Source organism: Arctopsyche grandis, chromosome 11, assembly GCF_051622035.1.
Source record: "Arctopsyche grandis isolate Sample6627 chromosome 11, ASM5162203v2, whole genome shotgun sequence".
NCBI classification, from domain to species: domain Eukaryota; kingdom Metazoa; phylum Arthropoda; class Insecta; order Trichoptera; family Hydropsychidae; genus Arctopsyche; species Arctopsyche grandis.
The window spans coordinates 16,708,548-16,734,073 of record NC_135365.1 but is presented as its reverse complement, the minus strand read 5'-3'; the positions used below and the strand labels follow the sequence as shown (position 1 = coordinate 16,734,073).

General features: G+C 31.8%; 1 protein-coding gene across 2 annotated transcripts in view; it reads right to left on the bottom strand.

Annotated features, from left to right (window-relative positions):
- Positions 1-1,328: 1,328 nt before the first annotated feature.
- Positions 1,329-25,526, bottom strand: part of LOC143919044 (uncharacterized) — a 99,650-nt gene continuing 75,452 nt past the window's right edge. For both annotated transcript variants that reach the window (XM_077441224.1, XM_077441223.1), the window contains exons 2-6: positions 18,633-18,841; positions 11,712-11,844; positions 4,242-4,375; positions 2,109-2,310; positions 1,329-1,606 (exon numbers count right to left, since the gene is read on the bottom strand). In XM_077441224.1, the coding sequence (XP_077297350.1) occupies positions 1,509-1,606; positions 2,109-2,310; positions 4,242-4,375; positions 11,712-11,844; positions 18,633-18,841 (776 nt within the window). In that variant the 3' untranslated portion in view covers positions 1,329-1,508. The remainder of the gene's footprint in view (positions 1,607-2,108; positions 2,311-4,241; positions 4,376-11,711; positions 11,845-18,632; positions 18,842-25,526) is intronic.

The following is a 25,526-nucleotide window of genomic DNA, read 5'->3' as shown; positions in this document are numbered from 1 at the left end:
AAATTTTGCAAGCTAGCGTCAAAATTAGCCGAATCCTTCAGCCGAAACCGCTCCGAGGATTATTCGGTTCAACTTTAACCGGTTGCTGTTGTGCGTAACTTCTTTAAAACTCACCAACTAGAACGCAAGAGACAACACAAACCTGACCCGGAAACGGTTCCGAGAGAATATCCTTGAATCTGAAATTGAAGCTTACGAAGTTTAATCTTGACATGACAAGGCCTTCAGTATACTATACTTTTTTTATTATCGTAGCTGAGTTACGGCTTACTAAGTCGGATTATCGGCTACTCAAACAGACCGATATTATAAACTTTTATACTGTAAAATTATTAACTGAGTAATAACTGACCAACTTTAATTAACTGATGTCTATTTATATTACATTCAATATTAATTTAATACTCACCCTTTTTTTGAATTGTAATAAAATAAAATTGAAACAAAGGTTTTTGGCTTACATACATGAGTAACTTTTATTGCGGATTAATTTTTTTACAATTTCAGGTAACATCATCTTTTTGTACAAAAATATTCTAGTAAACTTATTACTTTTAAAATAAAAATTATCTATGTATATCGTTTTTATTTTTTATTCATTTTTTTTTTCAAATTGAACAAAATCGTAATGAAAAATAAAAACAAATACATATATAATAATATACATTCATATCTTATCGACTAAAACGTTATGTGTTACCAACAAAATACATATTTGGCTCATATTTAGTTAATTGAAACGTGGCATTCAATTCGTATAGGTATAAGGTAATTTTCAAACCGTTTTACACAAATTTTATTCAGATATTACATTTTATATATAATATACATAGATAATAATAAATATAAAAAGTTTTTTTTTTACACTGAAAGGGCTATGTTATCATATATAGAATATGTATGTATATAAATATTTAAAAATTACCAACAAAATTCCTTTAAAATTCCTTCCAGTTACAAATCAAATGTTTATTCAGAACTAATTCGTATAGCGTTCGCAATTAAATTAATAAATTTACCTAATAAACATTGGAATCGTTCGATAACATTAGTTAAATTGTATGTAATATATATGTACATGTATGCGTGTATCAGATATATTTTAATACTTACTAACAAAAAAAAAAAATAGAACGAAACATATCACAACCCGTAACAGTTAATCGTAAATCGTTGAAGAAAATTATAATGTTTATATGTAGATTGACTTTAAAGCTAAACCTTTGGAATAAAATATGGTATAAATTCGACAGCTAACTAACTATGTATACATAAATTAATTACCGTTAAAAGGAATAAATGCATTTTCTTTTAGTTCATTTTTTTTTGTATTCAATTTAGACTGACTCGTTTCAACATACAATTTGAATGTATCACATTCATGCTTAATAACTAAATCACATATATATTTTTATGTTTAATTAATCAATTAGATTTAATATTTAATCCTCATACGTTTATATGTAATAATTTATGTGTATTTTACAAACATTTGATCATATCAAATTTTATGTCACACACTTAAATTTAATCAAATAAAAAATAGTCATTACGGCTAGTGTCATATAATTCACATTCGACTGTTTGCATCCTGTACTCGAAGTCACTGAAACACATAAAATCAAATCAATACACATTCATATATGTATGCATCACAGACATTTTATAAAAGGTATTCAATCATTTTAAAAGACTAGCAAAGATTATATTCATTTTTATTCGCTATTTTATTTTATGATTTTTTTTTACATTTTTGTTCAAGACGTTTCTGACATTTATTTTACATTTTTAAAGAGGAAATGATCTATAATATTTTCTTAAGGTTTAGATATCTTCAGTATTAAAAAAATTATGTAGTTCTTAAAGGGAGAAAAGGTTTATATAACGTCGAGGAAAAACCATTATTTTGTGTACAGAAAATGGCCTATAAATATATACTGGTACGTATCGAGTATCGTCTCAACCGAACTAGTCAAAGAAAACCCCCATTGAACCAATCAAACGACCCGCTTTCAAACACGTGACAATTACAGCCACAAAATACAAGCTTTTGCCATTGTATCGGATACTATCTGAGGGGTTGAAAAAAAATAATGATGCAAACGTACCTCTTCCGATCCTCGGCGGGCCGTCACTTTCGCGCAGCGGAAGTTCGACGACTTTATTGTAAAGATCTAAAACCCTGGCTAAGCACCTCAAAATCGGCGGTCCGTCCAAATAATGTTCGGGCAAAAGCAGTAATGATACCGAAAGCTCGGCTTTGTGGAGACCCTCGTCGGCGGGCTGGTGCCTCAGCAGACCAGGACTAATCTGAAAAGAAACCGCTCGCTCATCATCCACACTCGCACTCCAGGGGGTATGGGGAGGTAAAATAAGCTTAACTTGCGAGAAAAAAAAGGTAAATCCGTATTATTCAGCTATTTTTAGTACCGCGATTTAGGTAGCGGCGAATCGAAAAGGCTGGAGCTTGACGAGCGTAGAGATGTAATCCCTCGCTGGGTACATTGTTATGTACATAACAATGCCCAACATTTACACACAAAATACATAATCACACTTCAAATGTTAATTATATAATTAAAAATTAGAACGTTCTATTGTTAGTCAAAGTTCCCTTTGGTTATTCCCCGAATCAAACTACGCAACGTTCTGTCTACTTATGTATTTTGAGCTGATTTCTGTAGGATTTTGTTCATTATATGTAGTTAACAATGTGGTTAGTACATAATATGCTCCTAAGCAATGGTTAATACCTCTAATACTTCCAAAAGTCGATTTTAGAAATGATGAATGCACAAATTGGGTATTAAATTTTGTTGTGAATTTAGCTAACGAGACTAAAATCGTGTATTTATAACGTAAATGCTTACATACATTAAGAAATTTCTTTTAAATACACATGATGGTATCATTTGATTTGTCTCTTGTTTATCGGTTGTAAGTTGAAATCATATTGTTATAAATCAAAAATAATATTAACAAAGTTAATTCATATTAGATATCTCCTGTTACATTGTCTGATCAATCTAATCGGCTTTTTTTATTGAAAATATATATTCAATCATACTTTTGATAAAAAAACAATATAGGTATACGAAAAAAAAATTTTAAATGTAATTTACCTATCACAAAATCGTCATCATTATATGCAGACTTCATCATTCATTCTTGGCCTTTCCAACATGCTTCTATTCACCTGTTCTGATTCGGAACTTCTCAGGAACAGTCATCCTCTCTAACCCCACATTTTTTCCACTTCGTTATCTCATCTCACTTAAGGCTTCTAACTTTATGACTTGATTTTTCGTGTTTACTCTGTCCATTTTCCAATACCTTCTCGTTATACCGAGCAAACAACATTCCACACTTATCTAAATACTTTGGACTTCATGTATCATCTTAGATAATTTATTTCAAAACACACGCATCAAAAAAACATTCTTCTTCCAGCAGTGAAATTTTTTCTTACTTTGTTCTCTCATCTCACCAATAGTCTCAAAATTTATGACTCAAACACTTATCTTGTTCACCTTTCAGCCATTTTTCTACCCACATGCCATATATATATAAATATATATATATATATATATATATATATATATATATATATATATATATATATATATATATTGCTATTTTTGCATCTCTTTACTCCAAACATATGTATGTACCTCTCATCAATGTACATCTCGATGGCTTAGTGCACATATATTGCATGTCAATTTTAAATTTGTATCGAATTTTAAGCTTCTTGTGCTGTCTCGTTATATAAAGTAAGCAAAATCTGAGTGCTTTGGACTTAATGAATCATCTTACGTAATTGCTTTCAAAACACACTCATCAATAAAAAAAAAACAATTACCAAGAAGCAAAGAGAAATTTTTTCTTACTAAAACTTTATGATACAAATACTTCTGTTCACTTTTCATCCATTCTTCTACCCACGTGTCATGCTCATTGCCATTTTCCATGTCTTCCCTTCAGACATATGTACATACCTCTCATCAATGTATGTATATACATACAACATATGCATGTATTTATATAATATAGCTTCCTGTACCTTCTCGTTATACTAAACAAACAACATTCCAAACTTAACTGAGTACTTTGGACTTCACTTGAATCGCTCTGGTTTGCTTTATTTTGAATTACCCTACTAATTGAACTCTCCGCTAATCAAATCTCAAACAATTTCAACGGATACAAACATACATAATTCTAATAACATTTTTACTTACTTGCATAGCGTTTATCAAGAAAGTTAAATTGACCAAGGGTCGAGACGGTGGGGCCGTGCAATTGGCCCTCAGAATGTCCCCTGGGTCGTATTGGGGTCGCTCGGTCACAATGACCGGAAGACCCTCCGGAAGAGCTGCAAAAATTAATATTCAACATGAGACACACGCAAAAAAAAACACTAAAAATTAAATTTCACTTTATTATTATTGCCGATGGAAAAACCTTATCCGCGAGTATCTTATTCGGGAATTTCATCACGTAAAATGTTGAATGGGCGGAGAATCTCGACACCCGCCCACCCACCCCACGTCTTTTATAGTATTGCTGTCGCGACTCGATCTCAGTACGGTAAATCATTAAGGCTTTGAAAAACCCCTAAGCCAGGCTTGTCAAACTTATTTCGGCCGAGGGCCTGCATTTACAATTTTGAATTCCATTGAATGTCGTTACTATCTGTTTGACCTACAATTATGTAAATCTTTAAAATTCGACGTCCTCCATTTATGCATATTTAAATATAGTCTGAAGATTTTTTTTAGAATATAATTAAATATACGACCATATATTTTTTTAGTAATATAAAAATATTTCCTTTAGCAATTATAATTAGTCAATCATTAAACATACATATGTATGTATATTAGAATAGTCTTCCGCTTGCCAAAGATTTTTCAAATAAAAGTCTGTTAATGAACGTGTCATAGTCTAATTTTTTAAAGATATGTATGTATCTTCAAATGTGAATAAAAAGCATTAATAACTATTTTTTCAAACATAAAATATATATAAAAGCTCTGACTTTTGTAGTGAAAATGTCCTAAGGTAAAATTAATAAAAAAGTAGAATTACTAAATAAGTGTTTTTACGATTTCAAATTTTAGAATGTTTTGCAAACTTTAAATATTTTTTATCATTGTCAAACATTTCATTTTACATCCCTTATTTCTAAAAAAAGCAATAGTTTCGATCACTACATTTTTACTATTTTAATTTTCAACTACCTAAATTTTTATAATAATTCAAAAGCTTATAACTATGACGCAATACCACGAACTTACTATAAGTCAGCAGGCCAACAAATTGTTTTTTCTACAATGCGTCATATTTACGCTATACAATGATGTAACAATTTAAAAGATATCTCTGATTTATATTAATTTAAAGGGCAACATTTTTTATCCTATTGTAATTTAGCTGTACTAACGTTAACATAAAATAATGCTATTAGCACAAATAAAATTTTAAAATGGAAAATGATCCCCGAATCAGTAAATAATAAAATATACCCAAGATGTGTTTTATATTTTTCATTTTTTGTATGTTATTTTTTTATATTCACATTTTTTTATATTTTATTTTTATATATTTCATTTTTACCATAGGTGCCTCGACAAGTTGCATTGACAAGTGACACCTTTGTTCAAATTCAAACACAAAAACTAAACTAAACCCATTCCACAATGTGTGTAGGTATATTTAACAGTCAACAAATTTGGATTTGCGATGAATTTGCGATGAATTTGCGAGAAACAGGGGGGGGGGGGTGATGATTTTATTGGATCTTTCATTTAATTTTAAATTTTTATTGGTGACCAAACCGCGCAAAATGCCAAAGTTTCAAACCGATCGGAAGAATGCAAGAAATGCAAATCTGACAAAACGAGAGGGTGACGGAAAGTCAAACATATAAGTTAACAGACCGCTAAACGTCAAGATATGCAAAATGTTTGCATTTTTAAACGTGTCTATTACGATTATTCGGCCGCATGTTCACTCGAACTTGTATGGATGACTCTTTCGCACGCATATATTTTGTAACTCTATGTCAGATTCCCAATATACCTCTCCACTTGTCTTATAATCCTGATACTTTTGTCTCGAATTTTGCCCTTTTAAACTTTCCAGGAAGATCCAACTCAATTTTAATATTGCCAATCATCAATGCACATTGAAATGTCATCTGCGCGACCCAATGCATATCTCGTCTTTCGTATATGCTTACATTCAAACAGTCGCGAATTTCGTCAAATACCGAAATCGAAATGAGCATGCAGTCGCGTCGTTTGCAGCGTAGTTTTTATTTTGGGCATCCTCTCAGGCGTAGTTTTTATTTTGGGCATGAATCTTTTGTTCGACTAATATAGGACGAATACCAGTCAAGAAATTGAAATTGTTCACGCATCTTTTGAAAAGAAAGTCTAGTAAAAATCAAAATCAATAAAAAGTTTTTCACCAAAAATGAGGATAATTCTAAAGTATATGTAATACGTATATGTTGAAAGCTTGTACTCCGTTTGAATTTCGTATATATTTGAAAGTTTTAACGAATAGCGGGCCGAGCGTTTGACTCACCCACCCAAAGGTGACCCTTTTTAAACATTGCTCAGTGTAATCCAGAATCGATTCCCAACACATCTATCAACCTGAGCAAACGTATCAGTTTCGTGTTCGATCGCATGCAAACTTAACCAGATCGGGCGTCCATCGAAGCGAGCGTATCGAGTTTCCGCTTCCGATCAAATTATGCGGTTCGCCGTTAGCGAAACGCCACGGCCAAACGTGTCAAACTGGCCCGGCTTGTTAGTAGATAATTTTGTTAGGGACACTTCTCGTCGAAATCCCAGCCTCCCCGGGGATTCCGGGAGGTTCCTCCTCCTTTCGTGACCACCCCTCCTCTCCTTCCGGCTTACGCGGCAAAAGCTATTTGCTGGATCGGCACAAACTTGGCCAAACTGCCCACCTGCCGGGGCCACTTTCGTTCCAGAACGGATGGACACCCTAACTGGTGCGCCGTAGACAATTTTAGCACATTCGAGTTGTGAATCGTAACAAGACACAGCATGATGCAATCTTGTGTGCTCAGTTGCATGTGCTCATTGTTGAAAAATTAATGTTATAATATAAAGAGGGCTGTACACCCGAAACCTTAATTTTGTTACCGTTCCTTTCTTCAATATATATATTGAGTGTATGTATATATTGAGTGAATGCAACAATATATATCAATATATATATATTGAGTGAATGTGACAGTTGCGCTTCGACCAGATAAAACGTATTTTAAATTGACACAATCGAGGTTTCGTATTCTCCTATTTTCTCCTCCAAAACTGAACCAAAAAGATTCATCATCGGTATGAGAAAGATACTTTCTGTGCATCTATCGGCGTATTTTTTTTTAAATCGACCGTTAAATAAGCACACTGGACTCGTTTCGTGGGTGTAAAAAAGAGGCGATTTTATAGATGTTCGGCGGCTCCTAGCTCCTATAAAAAATAATTAATCAAAAAAATAAAACGATAGATGCACCCCAATAGTGGATATCCATAGGATATTAAAAAATACTTTCTATAGTGCCATAATTGAGGAAGGGAGAAGTATAGTACGTTTGTATGGACAAGGTGCTGCTGTCCAGCCCTCTTAAAGTTCAATAGTAAATACATACATATATATACAAATGTTAAATACAAAGTGCTTGCTCCGGTTCGTTCATGAAGTTTGTTGAAACGCGGACTATTGATTTTAGTTTAAGTGCTAGAAATCAAAAGCTATCTCCAAATACATACATATGTATTTGCAATTTTTTGTAATCTGCAGCGCGTTTATCGTATGTTTAACGGAGAGCTGAATGAGGTTGATCTGTTTGGTATTTCCCTACATCAATTCAGGTCTAACATCAAGAGAATCTTGACCGATTGATTCATTTCTTCTCCTATTCTATTTTTTCAATATTTCCATAATTTTTATACTTTAGTTTAGTTATGTAATGTGCTATTTAATCATATTATAGCTTTCATTCTTTTCCTTTTCATTTGTTTATTTTGTATTTACCTTTTTCATTTGTTTTTTATATTTGTAAATTTCAATTTCTTCTTATATTCTATCTTATAACCTTTTCCAAATATTTTAATACTATAGTTTAATTATGCAATGTACTACATATTTTGTCATGCCTTTATTCTTTACTTTTTAATTTGTTTTCCTTATATTTATCTTTTTCATTTTTGTAAAAATCTATTATTGGACTCGGATGTTACATATATTATTTATTTACTTTTTGTTTTTTTTTTATACCTATCTCTGTACATCCTGTCTGTTGATTTTTCAATTAATAAAATAAAAATAAAAATAAAATATGTAGATCCACCCGGTGTCCTATGAAACTTTTAGCAGTCAAAACTTTTGACCTGACCGCTCATTTTCAAAATATTGCAACCCAGGGTAAGCATACATATTATGTACATCGAAGATTGGATAAACGATTGAGAATGCCTAATAGTTTGTGCATGAACAAACTGGTTATTTTGTCAATCTGTTCTTTTGCGTACAGTGTATAAGTAGACTATTTTGGGAGTAGTTTATATTTTTGACATGAACCTTTTTTTTCGAGTAATATAGGACGAATACCAGTCAAGAGATTGATATTATTCTAGCATCTTTTGAAAATAAATAATTGCAATGAATACTTATGTCAGGTCTTATGGTATATTATTACCTGATATGTCCGTTTATTGAGACTATTTTTGTAAAAATATTGTTAATTACATACTATTTTTCTCTAAGCTAGACATTATTAAGCCAGTAAAGATGTTCATATTATTTCAAAATAACACTCTCAAAGAAGCCCAATATTAAAAAAATAGAAAAAAATGTTTATGACGGACAGACGGACCGATGTTATTAACCCTGCCTCACCGAAGTGGAGTATGCAAGTGCCCCAATTTTTACGTTTTTCATAATAACTGTGTGGTTTTCAAAGCTATACACCCTATATTTCTTGTATTCCTATAATGAACTATAAGAAATTTATTTTAATAGATTTTGTATGATTTAAAAAGGGGTACATCGTAAAAAAATACATTTATACATTTCTACGTTCCAAAGTATGTATGATTTAAAGGCGGTAGCGATAAGTCATGTTTTTGACTGTTCGCTTGCAGATTTTCATTGATCGATGAATCAATGCGAGAGAAAGAGACAACTATATTTTCGTAAGCTATTGCTTTCGTGGCTTTGGGCGCGTGACTTTAGTAGCTCATATGCGCGAACACATGTCGATGCTTGTCGTTATTTTTTAATACAAAAAAATAGTCAAAAACATGCTATACAACTAAAACTTTTTTTATGTTGATGTATTAAATGATTAATAAGATATATATTGAACCCATTTGTATTGAGAAAAGCTGTATTTTGATTACAAAATACTGGGATCTTACGCGACCCCTGTTTGGGGCACTCGTTCGATCTCGACGCTCCGTCCTTCAAAGGTTAAATTTATGTATGTAAGTGCAAACCTAAATACAAAAGTAGGTATAAACTTCCTCGACAAAGAGAAAAAGTAAACAACGGATCTACGTACAATATTTAACACAAAAATATTTACATTGTTATTGATTGATTTTAATACAATTTATCGTGCTTGTTTATTTATTTTATAGTGATTTATTTTATTAAAGTACAAATTATATTATATATTGAAAACTCCCGACGGCTGCATCAATAGATTCAAAGTAGGCCAATAAGATAACACCATTGATATAGAATATAGGTATTCTATATCTATGGATAACACTCTAAAAATGAACTACGCACAAAAAAAGCCCGCGTGACGACCACCAGCGTACACTATCTGGTCAGATTGGTTCGTGTATGAACAAACCAGTGTATTCTTGAACGAATGAAATGTACACTTGGACTGTAGCATACATATACCTATATATGATATACATTATATATACATACGTATGTATGTATGTACATATGGTTCAAAGAGATACGTATGGTTCAAAGAGTATGTACATCCACAAAATTTTTCCAAAAAATAAATAGTCTGCACAATAAACCCGAACAGATGTTAATTATTGTTTTTTTTTCAAAACGATATATATGTATGTATGTACACATATGTATATGTAATTGAGCAATTCTAAAACAAAAATAATATTCCGAAAAACGATTTGCTCAAAATGAATTGACATATTTCAAAACAATGCTGTTGAAATTTTAGGTGTATAAAAATATGTAAAACCTATAATACGTTAATTTATAAAAATTTAAATGAAAAAAAAATTAGTAATAAAGTAAACAATAGAAAAATTTTAGAATCTCTTTTTTCTTTGGAATGATACATTAAGGAGCAATTATCAAAACGTATTATTTTATAAAACTGAAATATTTAGAAGGAATAAATTAAATTTATATCTTTTTAATTAATTTTCTTTTTAATACTATTTAAAATTACAATTCATTACATATGTACATACAAATTACAGTTCATTACATACATTATATATGGATTTACGCAATGTTATATACGTATTTAATATATGCATGTATGTATGTACATATTTGTTTAATATTATATTACCCAAGCGAATATTTTTTTGTACCGAGGTTGTTACTTTATACTTTTATTATATTTGGGTTTTTTCCTTTAACTGAAAATTTTCTTAACATAACTGCGGATTTTATGAGTATATAAATAAAAAAATGGCAAAAATGCGTATCACGAGATCTTATCGGTACTGTAATATTCTGAGATGTTTGCTCTCGTTGTTTCATTATTCAAAAAACTTCCCTCTCAAGGATCGTACCGAGCACAATTTTTTCTTGTAATTTTCCTTACTTTCCACATTCAGGCAAAGCACACATCAATTTATTCGCATTTCGGCAAATTTACAGCAGATGGGATAACCCGCACCATTAACCATCGCCCGAGATAAAAATTTGAGCTTTAAAAGCTCCTCAAAAGCCCTACCACTCGTCGCGAGTTTCTCTAGCGAAAATTCGTGAAAAAGAAATTGTTTAACGCTTCGCCAATCATGCGCCAAAATATACACACATATGTATGTACATACCACATGGAAAGAAAAATTATGTAATTTTGAAACAATATTTTATGTTTATTTGTGTGTGATTTGGAAAATTGTTTCTCGAGAAACCCACGTAAGCACATCGCAATTTATTTGTATACGAATTCTTTGAAAAATTTTCATTACTTCACGTCACTTTTGTCAAGATTAATGCGCAATAAATTACATCCAAACATACATACATATTTTTATAGACTGTGAAGTTTGACTATGTAAATGTAATAAATCGGAACTCATCCATCTAAAGGACGACAGCTTTCTGGGTGCTGTCGCAAACCCAGAAAGGGGCCGAATAAAATACATAAAAAAATACAGTTGAAACGGAACATTCTCACGAAATAATTCCGAAAGTGAACAGTGGCGTATAAAATTATTGTAATGTAAGGAGAAAGCTATAAATTATCTCATATCTCACGAAAAGAAAGGCTGCAGACAGGGCGCGTACGAACCGAAAAAAATCCCTTTCACGTCTCGAATTGAAACGACTGCTTTACTACAAATATGATTTACTAGGAAACGTTTGAATACTGGGCGAATGGATTTACGTAGTTGAAATTTAATTTTTGAACTATTAAATATGTAATATCAATCGCTTACCGACGACTTCCATGTGTGCCGAAGCTATGGCTGTTGAAAATGTTTGATCAGCTGAAACTTCGCAGCTGAAATTGCCAGAGAGTGCAAATCCGACCTTCTGCAACATCACTTGTGTAGAATTCGACTCGGACAACTGTCAACAAAAACACAACATTAATATTCACGCTATAGTAATTAGTCACATTAATAATTTGACTTAATTAATATTGAGTCGAACCATTTTGTGAAGTTATTTATTAGTATACAATTTTTTATATAAAAACATATATATAAAAAGTATCAATAGATGAAGTTTTGTAATCGTGAGATAATTCGACCTCGAGATTTTTAGTGATCAGTACTCAATATCGATGCTTACCACGACTTAATGGAGTCTACTTTATTATTATATTACTACATAATTTCACACTATAATTTTACTTTATTTTTTTAAACATTCATATTATATTTTCGAAAGGCCTGTATTTGTTTGCTCAAATCACGTTTGATTTGGTCGATCGCTGACTGCCCAACTATGGTCTGTTTATCAAAAAATACATTAAGTGATTTACTGGCCGTTCATTTTTATATACATATGTTTATTGTACACTATTATCTCCAAGTTTTGGTAAAAAAACTGACCATTTTTTGAAAAGAACTGACCATTCAAATTGTCGGCTTTTTAATTTACCATATAACGAGCGTTTTTAACGTTTACAATTTAAATGGCAAATTATTTTTATCAAATAACGGTCAGTAACTTAACAAACAATCAGTGACAACAGTTATATGTATTCGTAGGTAACCACTTATTTTTTAATTATTTTTTGACAAACAGGTGACCGATAATACATATAACTTACAGATCATCTATTTACTGACCAAATAAACGAAGTTAATGATCAAATGTATACAGGGTTATTTTAACAACATTTTTACATAGCATATAAAACATAATTAATTTAATATCGTAAAAAATACATAAGTTAAAGATTTATTATCTTAAACTTAATATATTAATTTAACTGATATTTTTCTACAAAAACGATTTTAAAGATTTGATATTATTTTAATTACATTTTTCTTATCTTTCGAAAAACTTTTTTTTTGAGTTAGACAATCTGATTCAACCAAATCATCTTTTAACAAAATAATAATAAAAATTCTTATTTCGAATAATTTCTTAATATTTAAAAAAAATTCAAACATACCATTAATCTATTTATTTATATATGTATAAAAAATTCCTGTCAACATTTCTACATTATACTCGTACATATGTAAATACTCAGTCGCAACTTTAAAAGTTTCAAATTAAATTCAGACACGTCAAAAATATCTACATATACAATTCATAAATATGTTAGAAAGGTTGACACCAAAATTTTACAACATTTTGAAACCAAAATTAATCATAAAAAACTATGAGGTACATATAATATAACTTTTTAATCCACATACAAAAGTTAAGCGGCACCCATTGGCATAATCAAAGAAAAACATCTCAGATATTTCATGACACTGGCTATCGCATACTAAAGAGCGAAATATGTGAAAAGATAATCCAAGCCAGATATTAAACAGTAAATTTCTCATCAACTTCTGTGTGTAGGTCGTTTTTATATAATACATATACACAGTATTTATAACGCTGTCTAGTTTTTCACGTAGGTATGTACATACATAGTACAACGTTGATGATGACATATATGTATACACTCTCTTTGAAATATACGTCTGGATTTTCCTCTATATATCTTTTTTGCGGTATCGCATTAACGCCCTCCACCCATAAAATCCTCACTAAAAGAAATAGAGTGTGCATTACGGTTGATGTATGTGCATATCATCACATTAAGTATCGTTAACGTGGCAAATCCGGGAACATTGTCGGAGGCTTTCACGCCACTTCAAAATTACGCCATTCCTCATTATGAAATTTATGACCCAGTTTCTGGGTGTGTATGTGTGCTAGGTTAGTGCCTTTTGAAAACTTACCCCCCATAACGTGACCTTCCTAGCGTGAAAATTGATATTATTTAGCTGGCGAGATAAATGGATAATCTAATACGATGAGCGTTCTCAGAGGAGACGATTAAAATGAACGGTTTTTTTGCAGATTTTTTTTGTTTGCGAAATAAAATATTTCTCCTCGGCGAGCGGAAGGTCTGACTCTGAAGGAAACCCCCATTTTTCATTTGCGTGAAAAAAATCTGAAATATTATTTAATTTAAAGGAAACTGCGTGCGCTCGTAAATTTTAAGTTCTCAACTATAAACTTTTGTTTTAATTTTTCGCATTTACTCGAATTTTTTATTATTAACGTGAGATTTAATACTCTATTCTACATACATTTATACTGGAATAATAATAAATATATGTATTTTATTAAAATATTACAAATATAATGAAATTTTTTTATATTTTCTTGATAATAAATACATACATTATGCAAGATTCTTTCCCTACGAAAATGTAAAATAAATTCCTAAATGTGTACATTTTATATACTACTTTTCTTTTGTTCAATATGAAACTATGAATGAAATTTGAGGATTTTATTTATTCTTTCATTTGATTTTTTTATCATGTTTTTCTGCTTTTGCTTTTTATTTTATGTGTTTTACTTTATTTTATTTTTTGTTTTTCTTCTCTTTTTCAAATGTAGGCCATTGTGGCGCATTAGGTTCTTCCTGTAATGCCACAATGATCCAAAACTATAAATAAATAAATTTTATATTGATTTGAATTTGAATATCTTTAATTTGAATACAAAAAATACCCAAAAATATTACAAATTTTATGAAATATAAGGAGGCCAAATGACCTGTTTTGACGTAAAATGTCAAGTTATATTCATTTCAATATGCGTAATAGCACAATTGAATTTTCGGATTTCATATTTTGAAATATTATCAAAATAAACTACCTATTTAATTTAAATATTGATCAATCAATAACTTTTTATCAAAATTTCGATCGTTCATTTTATTTTGTATCCATTTATAATGATTAAAAATGTTATTTATTTAAAGATACTTAGGAGAGGCGACATAGCCGATATATCCAAAGGAATTGTTACTTATAATACAAAGATGTAAAATCAAATAAGATAGATCAAGATTCAAAACAAAATTAAAACCAAAAAACAACTAAATCTAGAGGAAATAAAATTAAAAGAAAAATAATAAGACAAAAACCTAAAAAGAAATTAATTTGTATTTAAAAATTTAATATTATATTCCAATCAAATTAATATTCACATTCACTTAATTCTATTGATGTTTCCAATTTAAATATAAAGAAAATCACAATTTTTTTATTGAATAATTTTATATTTCTTTAGCGTTGAAGTTTAATATATGTATATATATACCCAAAAGATTGAACGCTTTTTAAGTTTCAAATATGTTTTCCTCGAATTCGGAAAATGAGAACGAAACGGAATTCATCACAGCGTAGGCGTTACAAGCACTGATAAATTTGATAATAATAAGTCAAAAAAAAAAAAATACGCAGATTTCATAACAAATAAAATAAATTAAAGTCGTAAACAAAACGTCAAGCGCAATATTATACCGTTTTATAACTGTCAAAATCGATTAATGGTAGCTGGCGACAAAACCACACACACGCTATAAACAATTCCGGGAACGCAAAAACCAATTCATTTTCAAAAAAAAAATACATACAAAAACGTTAACGAAATATGCTGCGTCCAAAATAATTGCACTAAGTGAAAAACTACTCTTATGTGAGGAAAACCTAAACACAATAAACGTCAATGTGACCCAGCGCGGCTCAGTCGGGGCTTTGGGTCCGTAAGTGTGACGAGTTGGTCATTATTTCACGTGAAATTAAAGCCTAATCCCCCCCCACCCCCCCATGGAAGACAAGTATAGGTCACGCCAAAGCCCCAGGCATCTTATGGGACCTATTTTGTGGATATGGCGAACTACATGGCTCGACCCGAACCGTCCACTTCGTTTATCTACTGTGTATCACTCGACTCGACGATAAATTCTCATTTTTCCCCTACACGGAATCGCACGTGAATAACCGTTAACCCTTTCGAGCCCTGCGTTGAAATTTTATGTTGTGAATTTGGACCGACCGGTCCGAATCTTTGAGCATCGCCAATTTTGTGCCTGACGATAAAAGAAATCCATGTCGAAGCATCTACGACAATCTATACCAACTCTCGTATCGATATGATAAACTTATATGTATTTACAATATTATATAATAAGCTTTTCTACAGTAAAATTTTTGCTTTTAAATAATCGAAATGTTTTTTTTTTATTATAATTTATCGATGATACATTACTTTATAAATTTAATCTATAACGAACCTAAATATACATAGATTGGATTAAACCGCAAAAGTTTTCTGTTTTATAAAGATTAATTTATTTTACTATTGTCACTATGTGTCGGATGGTATTTAGTCGATGGTGACCATGTTTCCCTGGACTTAAAACGGGACGTTCCCCAAAAATTTTATAATTTTTCCCTCGAATAACCATTAATATTGTCAGAGAATTATGTTTTTTTTTTTCAGAATATACTATTCATCTGTACAAAGAAAATAGAAACAAAATTAAAAAGAACCAATATAATAAATAGATAGATGTTCTTTGCGCCGCAGGCTCATTTATTTTCTTAAGCGTATCATATTAGCAAATAAATTAATTAAAATTTTCCAAAAAGATATTCTTGCTTTCTTTTAATTAATTATATGAAATTGAAAATTTTGAATTGTTTGATTTTCATTTTTCTTTTGTTAGGTAATATAATTTTTACGATAACATACATTTCTTTAAAAGAAGAAATGAAAGAATATTAAAAATTTATATGATATAATATTATTCTTTAGTTATTTAAAAATATTTATGATGAAAATAATAGCACAAAGCGATTTTTCCTTCAGAAATACATATGTAAAATGAGTCATGTTAAAAAATATTTAAATTTTACTTAAAATGAATATATTGTATGTATATAAATTTATATTTATATATTAATATTTGTTATTGGAAATCAAATTGATTTGGAGAAACAAGGAAAAATATAACAATAAAACAATATCGAAAAAATAAACGTTTTTCTGTGCATCAGTGGACGGACAAAACGAGAAAAATCAAACAATTTTACGAAAACGCCGGGACGAACGTCAAGTATGTAAAAAACGAGATTGTTCCGGCCAAAATGGGACGTATGGGCACCTTATAATTGAAAGCAAGAATGAAAAAATGGTCACTTCAGAGGCTGAACTTGTCAATTGCTTTATACTTTTCATAGAATTATTGTAATTTATAAAATTTAAATTATTTTTTAAATAAAAAGTGAACAATGCAATATTGGTTGTAGTTATTAGTAGCAAATAAATGGATATCTGATATAAATTTTGAATATTTTCTAAAAACTTTGTACTAAAAAAATAGTACATGTGCCAAGGACATGTTCGGGTTAATAGTGGAAGAAAAGAACGTTGTTTGTTATATTTCCGCTAGCTTTTGGATATTATTTAACTTATATGTATATACATATATGTTATGTGTTACGTTAACAATAACAATACAATACAATAACAATAAAATTTATCAATACGGCCTATTGTTAACTTGCCCACACCCCAAGAAGATCTCTGTTCTGGTCAAAATCCGATGTACATACATACATATAGTCACCATCAGAAATAAGCCAGTCGTTAGGTCAATGGTCACAAAAAAAGATTCAGCGAGAGGAAAAAATGGACACTTCGCGGGCTGAACTAGGCAACTGCTTTATATTTTTCATTGTATATATGATAATTATTATTTTTGAAATTAAAACTATTTTTTAAAACAGGAAGGAAATGAAATATTGATATTTTAACTATCACATTTTATCAAAATAGATTTAATTATCTATCAAAATACATGTTACGCAAGGGACAGAGAGATAATTAATTGTATGAAATACAATACTGAATTTTCATCTCTAATATCATTCACAAAATAAGTGCTTATTCAATATTACACAATGCAATTTCATACTGTCGAATAATATTATTAAATTAATCTATCATATCGAATGATACTAAACAATAACAAATCTGATTCTGCGATACATTCCTTACACACTCAATTTAATACATTGAATCTAAATTATGATCCTAATAAGCAATTGAAAAAACATGTGAAGTTAATTGATTAATTGTGTCCATCTCTAAAATTCTGATTTCCAAATAAAGTTATCAAAAAAACATATATACATACATTTATACATGTATGATACATATATGTTTATTTACATGCTATTAGTAAGTACATACATACATACATCAAAGCTATTGAAGTCGGAACTCAAACATTATCTTATTTATCTTAAATATAAAATGACAGTTAATATAATCTCAAACAAGTAATCGACTCAATTAACTCGCTTTGCAATGTTGAAACCAGTAAATAAAAACACATTCGAATAATGAGCAAAGATAATTCACATTAAATAACAGCATGTTTCAATCATAATTGCATTTCAATTTCACTTTAAATTTTCATATTAAAAATAGCTTTAAAACTTTTTAATAGTTTTTGACTTGTAAAGTACAAAAGAAACTTAAAAAAGATGCATATAAGGAACACTCCAAAGACCAACTATTGAAACTCAATTTGCATTTTTATTTACTTTTCTATTTTTAATTAAAGTTTAAAATAAATTTGAATCATTTAAAAACCTTATACATATCATATGTATTTAAGCTAAACTGCATCCATAAAGTTAACAACTCCAAGCATAGAAATGTAAATACAATTGCAGAAGACTATAGGACTGCCCACCCACTAAATGATTTTGTGTGAATATCTAAAAATATGGCGAAGACCTCACACATCAACAGTGGGCGGTCCTACGGCCTCTTATTAAACATAGATTTAAATGGTGGTCAAGTATACTCACATCTACGTAGATTCCTGAGAAGGGGAATATCCTGGCATGGGGTCTATCTCCTGGGGTGTACCTGTAGAACTCGTGCCGCCCCCTGTACCACTTGACACAGTACAGGGGCGCACCTTGCAAATCGTACAGGCACTCTAATGTTGCGCGCGCACCTCGCTGCACCGCTGGGGGTGAAATGCGCAACTCGGCGATGCGCAAACAGCACATATCTGTAACAAATGTATGAAAATTTAGATCAAATATGATATTTCAGAACCTTCCCAATACGAATACTTCCTACGCACATTTGTATGAAGATAAGGTGACGTGGCTAAAAGAATGGATGAAAGGTGGACAAAGGAAGTGCTAAAAGGGCGAAAGTAAAGCCGCAAAGAAGATGGAAAGACGAAATTAGAAAAATAATTTAGGGTGAGATGGATGAAAGTTGCGCAAAACAGAGATGAATGAAAGTGTGTTGGAGCGGTCTCCGTGACGAGACAGAATGTTAAATTACAGAAAACGCAAATATCGGAAGGCAAAGATCGAAAATCGAAAGATCTTTGGTCGAAAGATCGAAAAAAAGTGGTGCATGGTAAACGGTACATACTCACTTAATTTGCGCGAGCAGGATACAACAGGAACAAGAGGAGCATGCTTTTCTTCCCGTATTCTGCGCGCGCACATTAATACGGGAGGAAAAGCCTGTTCCTCTTGTTCCTGTTATATCCTGCTCACGCAAATTAAGTGAGTATGTACGTGAGTGTGTACCGTTTACCATGCACCATTTTTTTTTTGATCTTTCGACTTAAGATTTTTCGATTTTCGATCTTTGCCTTCCGATATTTGTGTTTTCTGAAATTTAACATTCTGTCTCGTCACATAGACCCGTGTTGGAGATGCCTTCATCCAGAAGTGGATGGTTAATGGAAAATTATAATAATTATGAGATAGATAAAAAATTCACGCTTTACAGATATGGGCTTGGAAGTATATGTACATGTCATAGATCTAGAATATACTAGATCCGCCCTCACGTGTTATACTTGTCTCCCTTTTGGCGCATGCACAGTTTCTCTTAGTATGTAGGTAGGTAGGTACCGCTGCGTCGTAGGGAAAACACCCAACTTCCCCGGTAGTTAAACCCCCCACACCCCTCAGTTAGTGAAGACAAAATCTCCGACCAAAATAACACGTCTGGGCCCATCTGGTGTATTATACATCAATGGTATATGTACATATGTATTAAGGAGTACTTGAAATTCCTCTATTCTTAAATAAATGGGGATCAATAACTCTTTGTTCTACAATTTTCTCATAAGTACATACATATAAAAAACGTATATTGTGTATATTGATTTCAAATTTAGAGAAAAAATAAGAAATTTCCTACTCGGAGCTAACCAAGTGAAGCCTCTTACATTCGTGTTTTCATTCGGTTTTTTTCGAAAAGAAAATTGTCAAGAGTACATGTATTACTTAATCCCATATGAATCAGTGCTTTATTTTGTACAGTAGAAAATAAACGAAATATTTATTATTATTATGAAAACAAAATATATTATATTATATATGTATGTACATATATATGTAAGTACATATGTATGAGAGCAATCTTGCATAATCAACAAAGGAGAATATTTCCATTAGGTAAAGCCCTCGCTGATACAAGTCCTGGTTTTTACGATTGATGCTCCGTGTGATAGGTGGACTTCCGAGCGAAAGGTCTAAAAACTTAGTTTAGCCCTTGCATGCGAAAGAGCGAGACGGATGTATGGTGATTGTATACATCTGTCTCTTACACAACAACGTGTACTTACACGTTTTTCATTTTTGTATACAGATAAGGCACTTGCCTTATCTGTATACAAAAATGACACATATACATTATTATTTTTATAGTACAGAGGTAAATAATTTTTAAATTGAAAACGGAGGATACGAAAGTAGATACTTGAAACGTATTGTTGGCATTCGTGTAAAAGCATTTGCATATTTTATGAAAATGTGAATTCGCACTCGCCAATTTGCATTTAAATTCGGATACAAAGTAGTAGTGTTATGTTTGAAATCCGGATTTTGACCTTATTTCAGAACGGGAACTCGCTCGTATTCAAATTATATACGAATCACATATATGTGTATGTACATATATTATACACTCGAGATTCATTCATATTATACAACTAAATGATAAAAACGTTCATTTTGACATCGATTTATTATATATATGTATGTATGTACATTAGTATGCGGTGTGTTATTGTTGATCTAAATTTTGCAAAGCTCCGCTCGCAGTTTGTAAGACACTTTTTAAATATTGAATCAAGCATTCGGATGTATGTTTTTTGTTTTTATCATTTTATGTCTTTTTTCCGAAACAAATCATCCGCATATGTACTTAGGATTCTAATGGGTGGAATTCGGTAACTTTTCAATATTTACGTCAAATTCGCTTTGTTTCCCTTTCGAACGTTATTATTATATTTATATCCAAATTGTTTCTGAATGTTCGATCCAATCAAGAAGTTTACGAACCCTCTTTACCATCGCAAACCCTCTTTCCTCCCCCGAAACCCATTCCGCCTTCACCTCAAAGAATTCTAGATGTTAAAAGCGTTTTCCGTTTTTACTTTATTTCTTTTGTCTTGAAAATATATATCAAACAAACAAGATAATAAATATGTCGAACTCTGACATAAGCTGCGTCCGCTTTTTTGTAACGAAATTACTAATTTACAAATGGCAGATCGAACGTAAATCAGTGAATATTAAACGACGGCACGTTACGTTATTTTTTGTCATTTATAAAAAAATTATAAAAACTCCAAATAACATTTTTTGTTACACATAGAGTTAAAATCACAAATTAATAAAATAAATTTAACAGATACTTTGTACATTTGTATGTATGTACCGATAGATCAATGCCTCCTGTATAAAAGAATATTCTTGATTTTTATTTAGAATCATCAAAAACAACACTTATTATCTTCCAAGATGGTCATTAACAGAAAGTTTTGTTTGTAAATAAATGGACAGACAACTTTCTAGTAATTTGTCTGTCATAATAGTTCTTCAAATACCAGTAATCCTACTGCCAACAGATGAACCATTTTTTCACAACACAATATTTGTATAATATATATATGTATATTTAAATATTGATCGACTGATATGTTTAATTGTTTTTGTCTTTGAGCTACGACAAACACTGGAAAAAGATGTCCATAAATATAATCAGTACACATACGATACAAATGTCAACTCTATAACGCGCTAAATGTGTTTGTCAATAAAACGGAAATAAATACGAAAGGAAAAGAAAAATAATGAAATTTAAAAAATAAGCATGATGCACGATGTAGTGTTTTCTTTATTTTGCTTATTTTATTTTTATTTCAATCGAAAATGTACACTCGCCTTTACAGATCGCTCCAAAGCGACGAGTTTACTAATACAGATACAATTCGATCAATACAATCAATACAAGCATTTATACAATGCGAATTCATACAAATATCATCCACAGTGACAAGTATGGAGAATTTTGTAGCATTTCATTATACAAATCGGCACACCTCGATACGCTGAATAACTTGAGATTTACATGAGAGATTGGAAAGGATATGCCAATTTTAAAGCAAACATTTTAAATAACCTACGTCAACAAGTTGAAAACAAAACAAAAAGATCGACCAATTCGTACAGCGAGATGTCAGTCACAAGCTCAAATGTCAGAATGACAGTTGAGCCTGAGGCATTGGGCATATCAAGCATATTTAATTATTACCATCAAAATATAAACATTTTAACATTGATTATATAACCTATGAGTGAAGTAAAAAAAAATATATAAGAGATAATGATCACCCATATTGCAAATTTATAAGATTTAGTGTGAAAAATAAAAAGTTATAGGCGTTTAAGCAATTAAAATTTGACAAAACGAGAGGGTGGTGGAACGACAAATATATAAGGCTACTACTTGGTAAAAATTGTAGCATTTTCAAACGTGTCTATTACGATTATTTTTAACCATCGTACTGGCGTAATTGATTTGAATATAAATTTTTGACCAAACCGCGCAAAATGGCAAAGTTTCAAAACTATCGGACGAATGTAGGATATATTATAATAAGTTGTTGTAAGACCAATTAGCGAAGTGAAATATAGAAGAGCCTTGTAATAAAAATCAGAAAAATTGGCACTGATAGGAAACGATCGACCTGGAGTCACAAACCAGCAGCTACTAGTGACCACTCTGCTCGAAAGCATGATACACTAACCCACGTTGCTGGTTATTATTCTTATATTCTTAGATGTCAGAAAAGAAAAAGCTGAAATGATCCAGCGCATTATATTTTTATAGAAGAATTATCTGTTTAAACAAATTTTTATTTTTTAAATCGCCTTCGTGAGGTGAAAACACTACATACATAATATATATACATATTTAGCCAGCAGCGTGGTTCAGTTGTTGGGCTTTTGCCTAGTACCGAGAGGCGCCGGGTTCGATCCCGTGAGTTGACCTCGATTGAAAATAATTTATTCCGAGTATATCTGTAATGCTGCTGGTCAGACTTGAATATTTGTGTCTCCAGGTCGATCGTTTCCTATCAGAGTTTGCCAATTTTTCTGATTTCATTGTTTAAACGGTTCCTCGATTTAAAATTGGCTAAAAACCTTCCTACTTACTATGTCACCACTGTTTGAGTATGTTTAATGTACAAGTTAAAATTCATAGATGTCTCGTTAGTTTCGAGTTTTCAGTGTCTCGTAATTCAGCGACTTATGTAATAAAAATGCTGCATTGTCTGTAATTTGCCAGGAAGGCGCATTGGGGTTTACCTGTTAGGCCTTCCTGGTATATATGTATATAATAATAAATAAATATATGTACATATATGCAATTAGACACAAATTAATCTAATCACTTTAACATGGCACAACGCAAAATTATTTCATCACTCGAAACGCACAACACTCGCACCACTCCCGGCACTCCATTGAACAGTGTGTAAATATTTCAAACTCGGGAAACTGAGGAGCGGTTAAATTTGATATCGAATCGCACCCCACAACTAACCTCGCGATTTACTCAAACTCAATTGAATGCTGATCAAAACCACCAGCCACCCACTGCGTACCTAAGCTTCCGGTTAAATTTCATCAAAACCCGACAGCGTAACATACGCCGGGGCTAAAGGGAGAACTGTGACGCTGTGCGAAATTACAGGTAATTAGCGGTGTTGGTAGAGTACCTCAAGACCTCCAATCCAATAAGCCCCACTCCGATGAGACCTCGCAAAATTTAATGGCCGCTTTGGGGCGGTGCAATCATCCCCTATCTCTCTCCCGACTCACACATTCCTATGTAGCTATATGTATGCGCTCGCTACCCTCTAAGATAACACGTCGTTTCAACAAGCTCTCAGCAAAATACTTATCGAAATTTTATAACCGGCTCGAAACGGGTTAAAATGTTATATTATGTCGTAAGGATCGGTAGTTCGTGGAAATAAATATACAGACATGCCATTTTTTTTAACATCGTTTAAAAAATCACTTGATAAAATGTGCAACCATTTCTTATGATCCTATATAACTATCATCATCATCATCATTTACAGCCACTCGCCATCCACTGCTTGATGAAGGCCTCTCCAACACGCTTCCACCCGTCTCTGTTTTGCGCAACACTCATCCATCTCACCCCGCACATTTTCCTAATTTCGTTCACCCATCTTCCTTGCGGTATTCCTTTTACCCTTTTGCATTCTCTCGGGTACCATTCAAGCACTTCTTTTGTCCACCTTTCGTCCATCCTCCTAGCTACGTGACCCGCCCATTGCCATTTCAATCTCTTCACTCTATCCACTATGTCCACTACTCTTGTCATACTTCTCACCCATGTGTTCCGCCTTCTGTATTTCCTCGTTATGCCAAGCATACAGCGCTCCATACTTCTTTGAATGCATTGGATTTTATGTAGCATCTTGGTGTTCAGTGTCCAAGTTTCACATCCATACGTCATCACTGGCAAAACGCATTGATCAAAGATCTTTTTCTTCAGGCAGAGTGGCATTTTTGATTTAAAAACAGCATTCATCCGTCCAAATGCACTCCATCCTAATTTCATACGTCTCTTTATCTCTTCATCTTTACTACCAGACATGTCAATTATTTGACCTAAATATAAATAATTATTTACTACTTCTACTGGTTTATCATCTAATGGGATGCTATCAGGCATGCAATAACTATTGAACATTAGTTTGGTCTTATCTACGTTAATTTTCAATCCTACTTTTCTACTTTCCCTGTCTAGCTGTGTTAGTCTGTTAAGTAGGTCAGCTGAATCACGAGCTATTAAAATTATATCGTCTGCGAACCGAAGGTGACTCAAGAAGCGACCGTTGATGCTTACTCCGGCTTTGTCCCATTCCAAGTTCCTGAAAACTCCCTCAAGCACCGCATTGAATAACTTGGGCGAGATTGTATCTCCTTGTCTTACTCCTTTTCCTATGCTAAATCTATCTGTACCTGAAAAAAATTTAACCGAAGCTGTGGCATTCTTATATATTGCAGCTAACAGCCCCACATAGGGTTCCGGTACTCCCTGTGTTTGTAGAGCGTTAAGTACTGCATTTTGGCTCACTGTATCGAAGGCTTTCTCATAATCGACGAAACCTAGGCACAATGGCCGTTGATATTCGTTGGCGCGTTCGATTAGTTCGCCAACTACTTGGAGGTGGTCCATTGTGCTGAAATTTGCCCTAAATCCTGCCTGTTCTAAAGGTTGGTTCTCGTCGAGGATATTCTTCAGCCTTTCAACTATAGTAAAGTATTAATACAAATGCTATTTTTTTTTTATTTTTCATTTTGAGTCAAAGCCTTCAAAGTTAGTCTATGTAC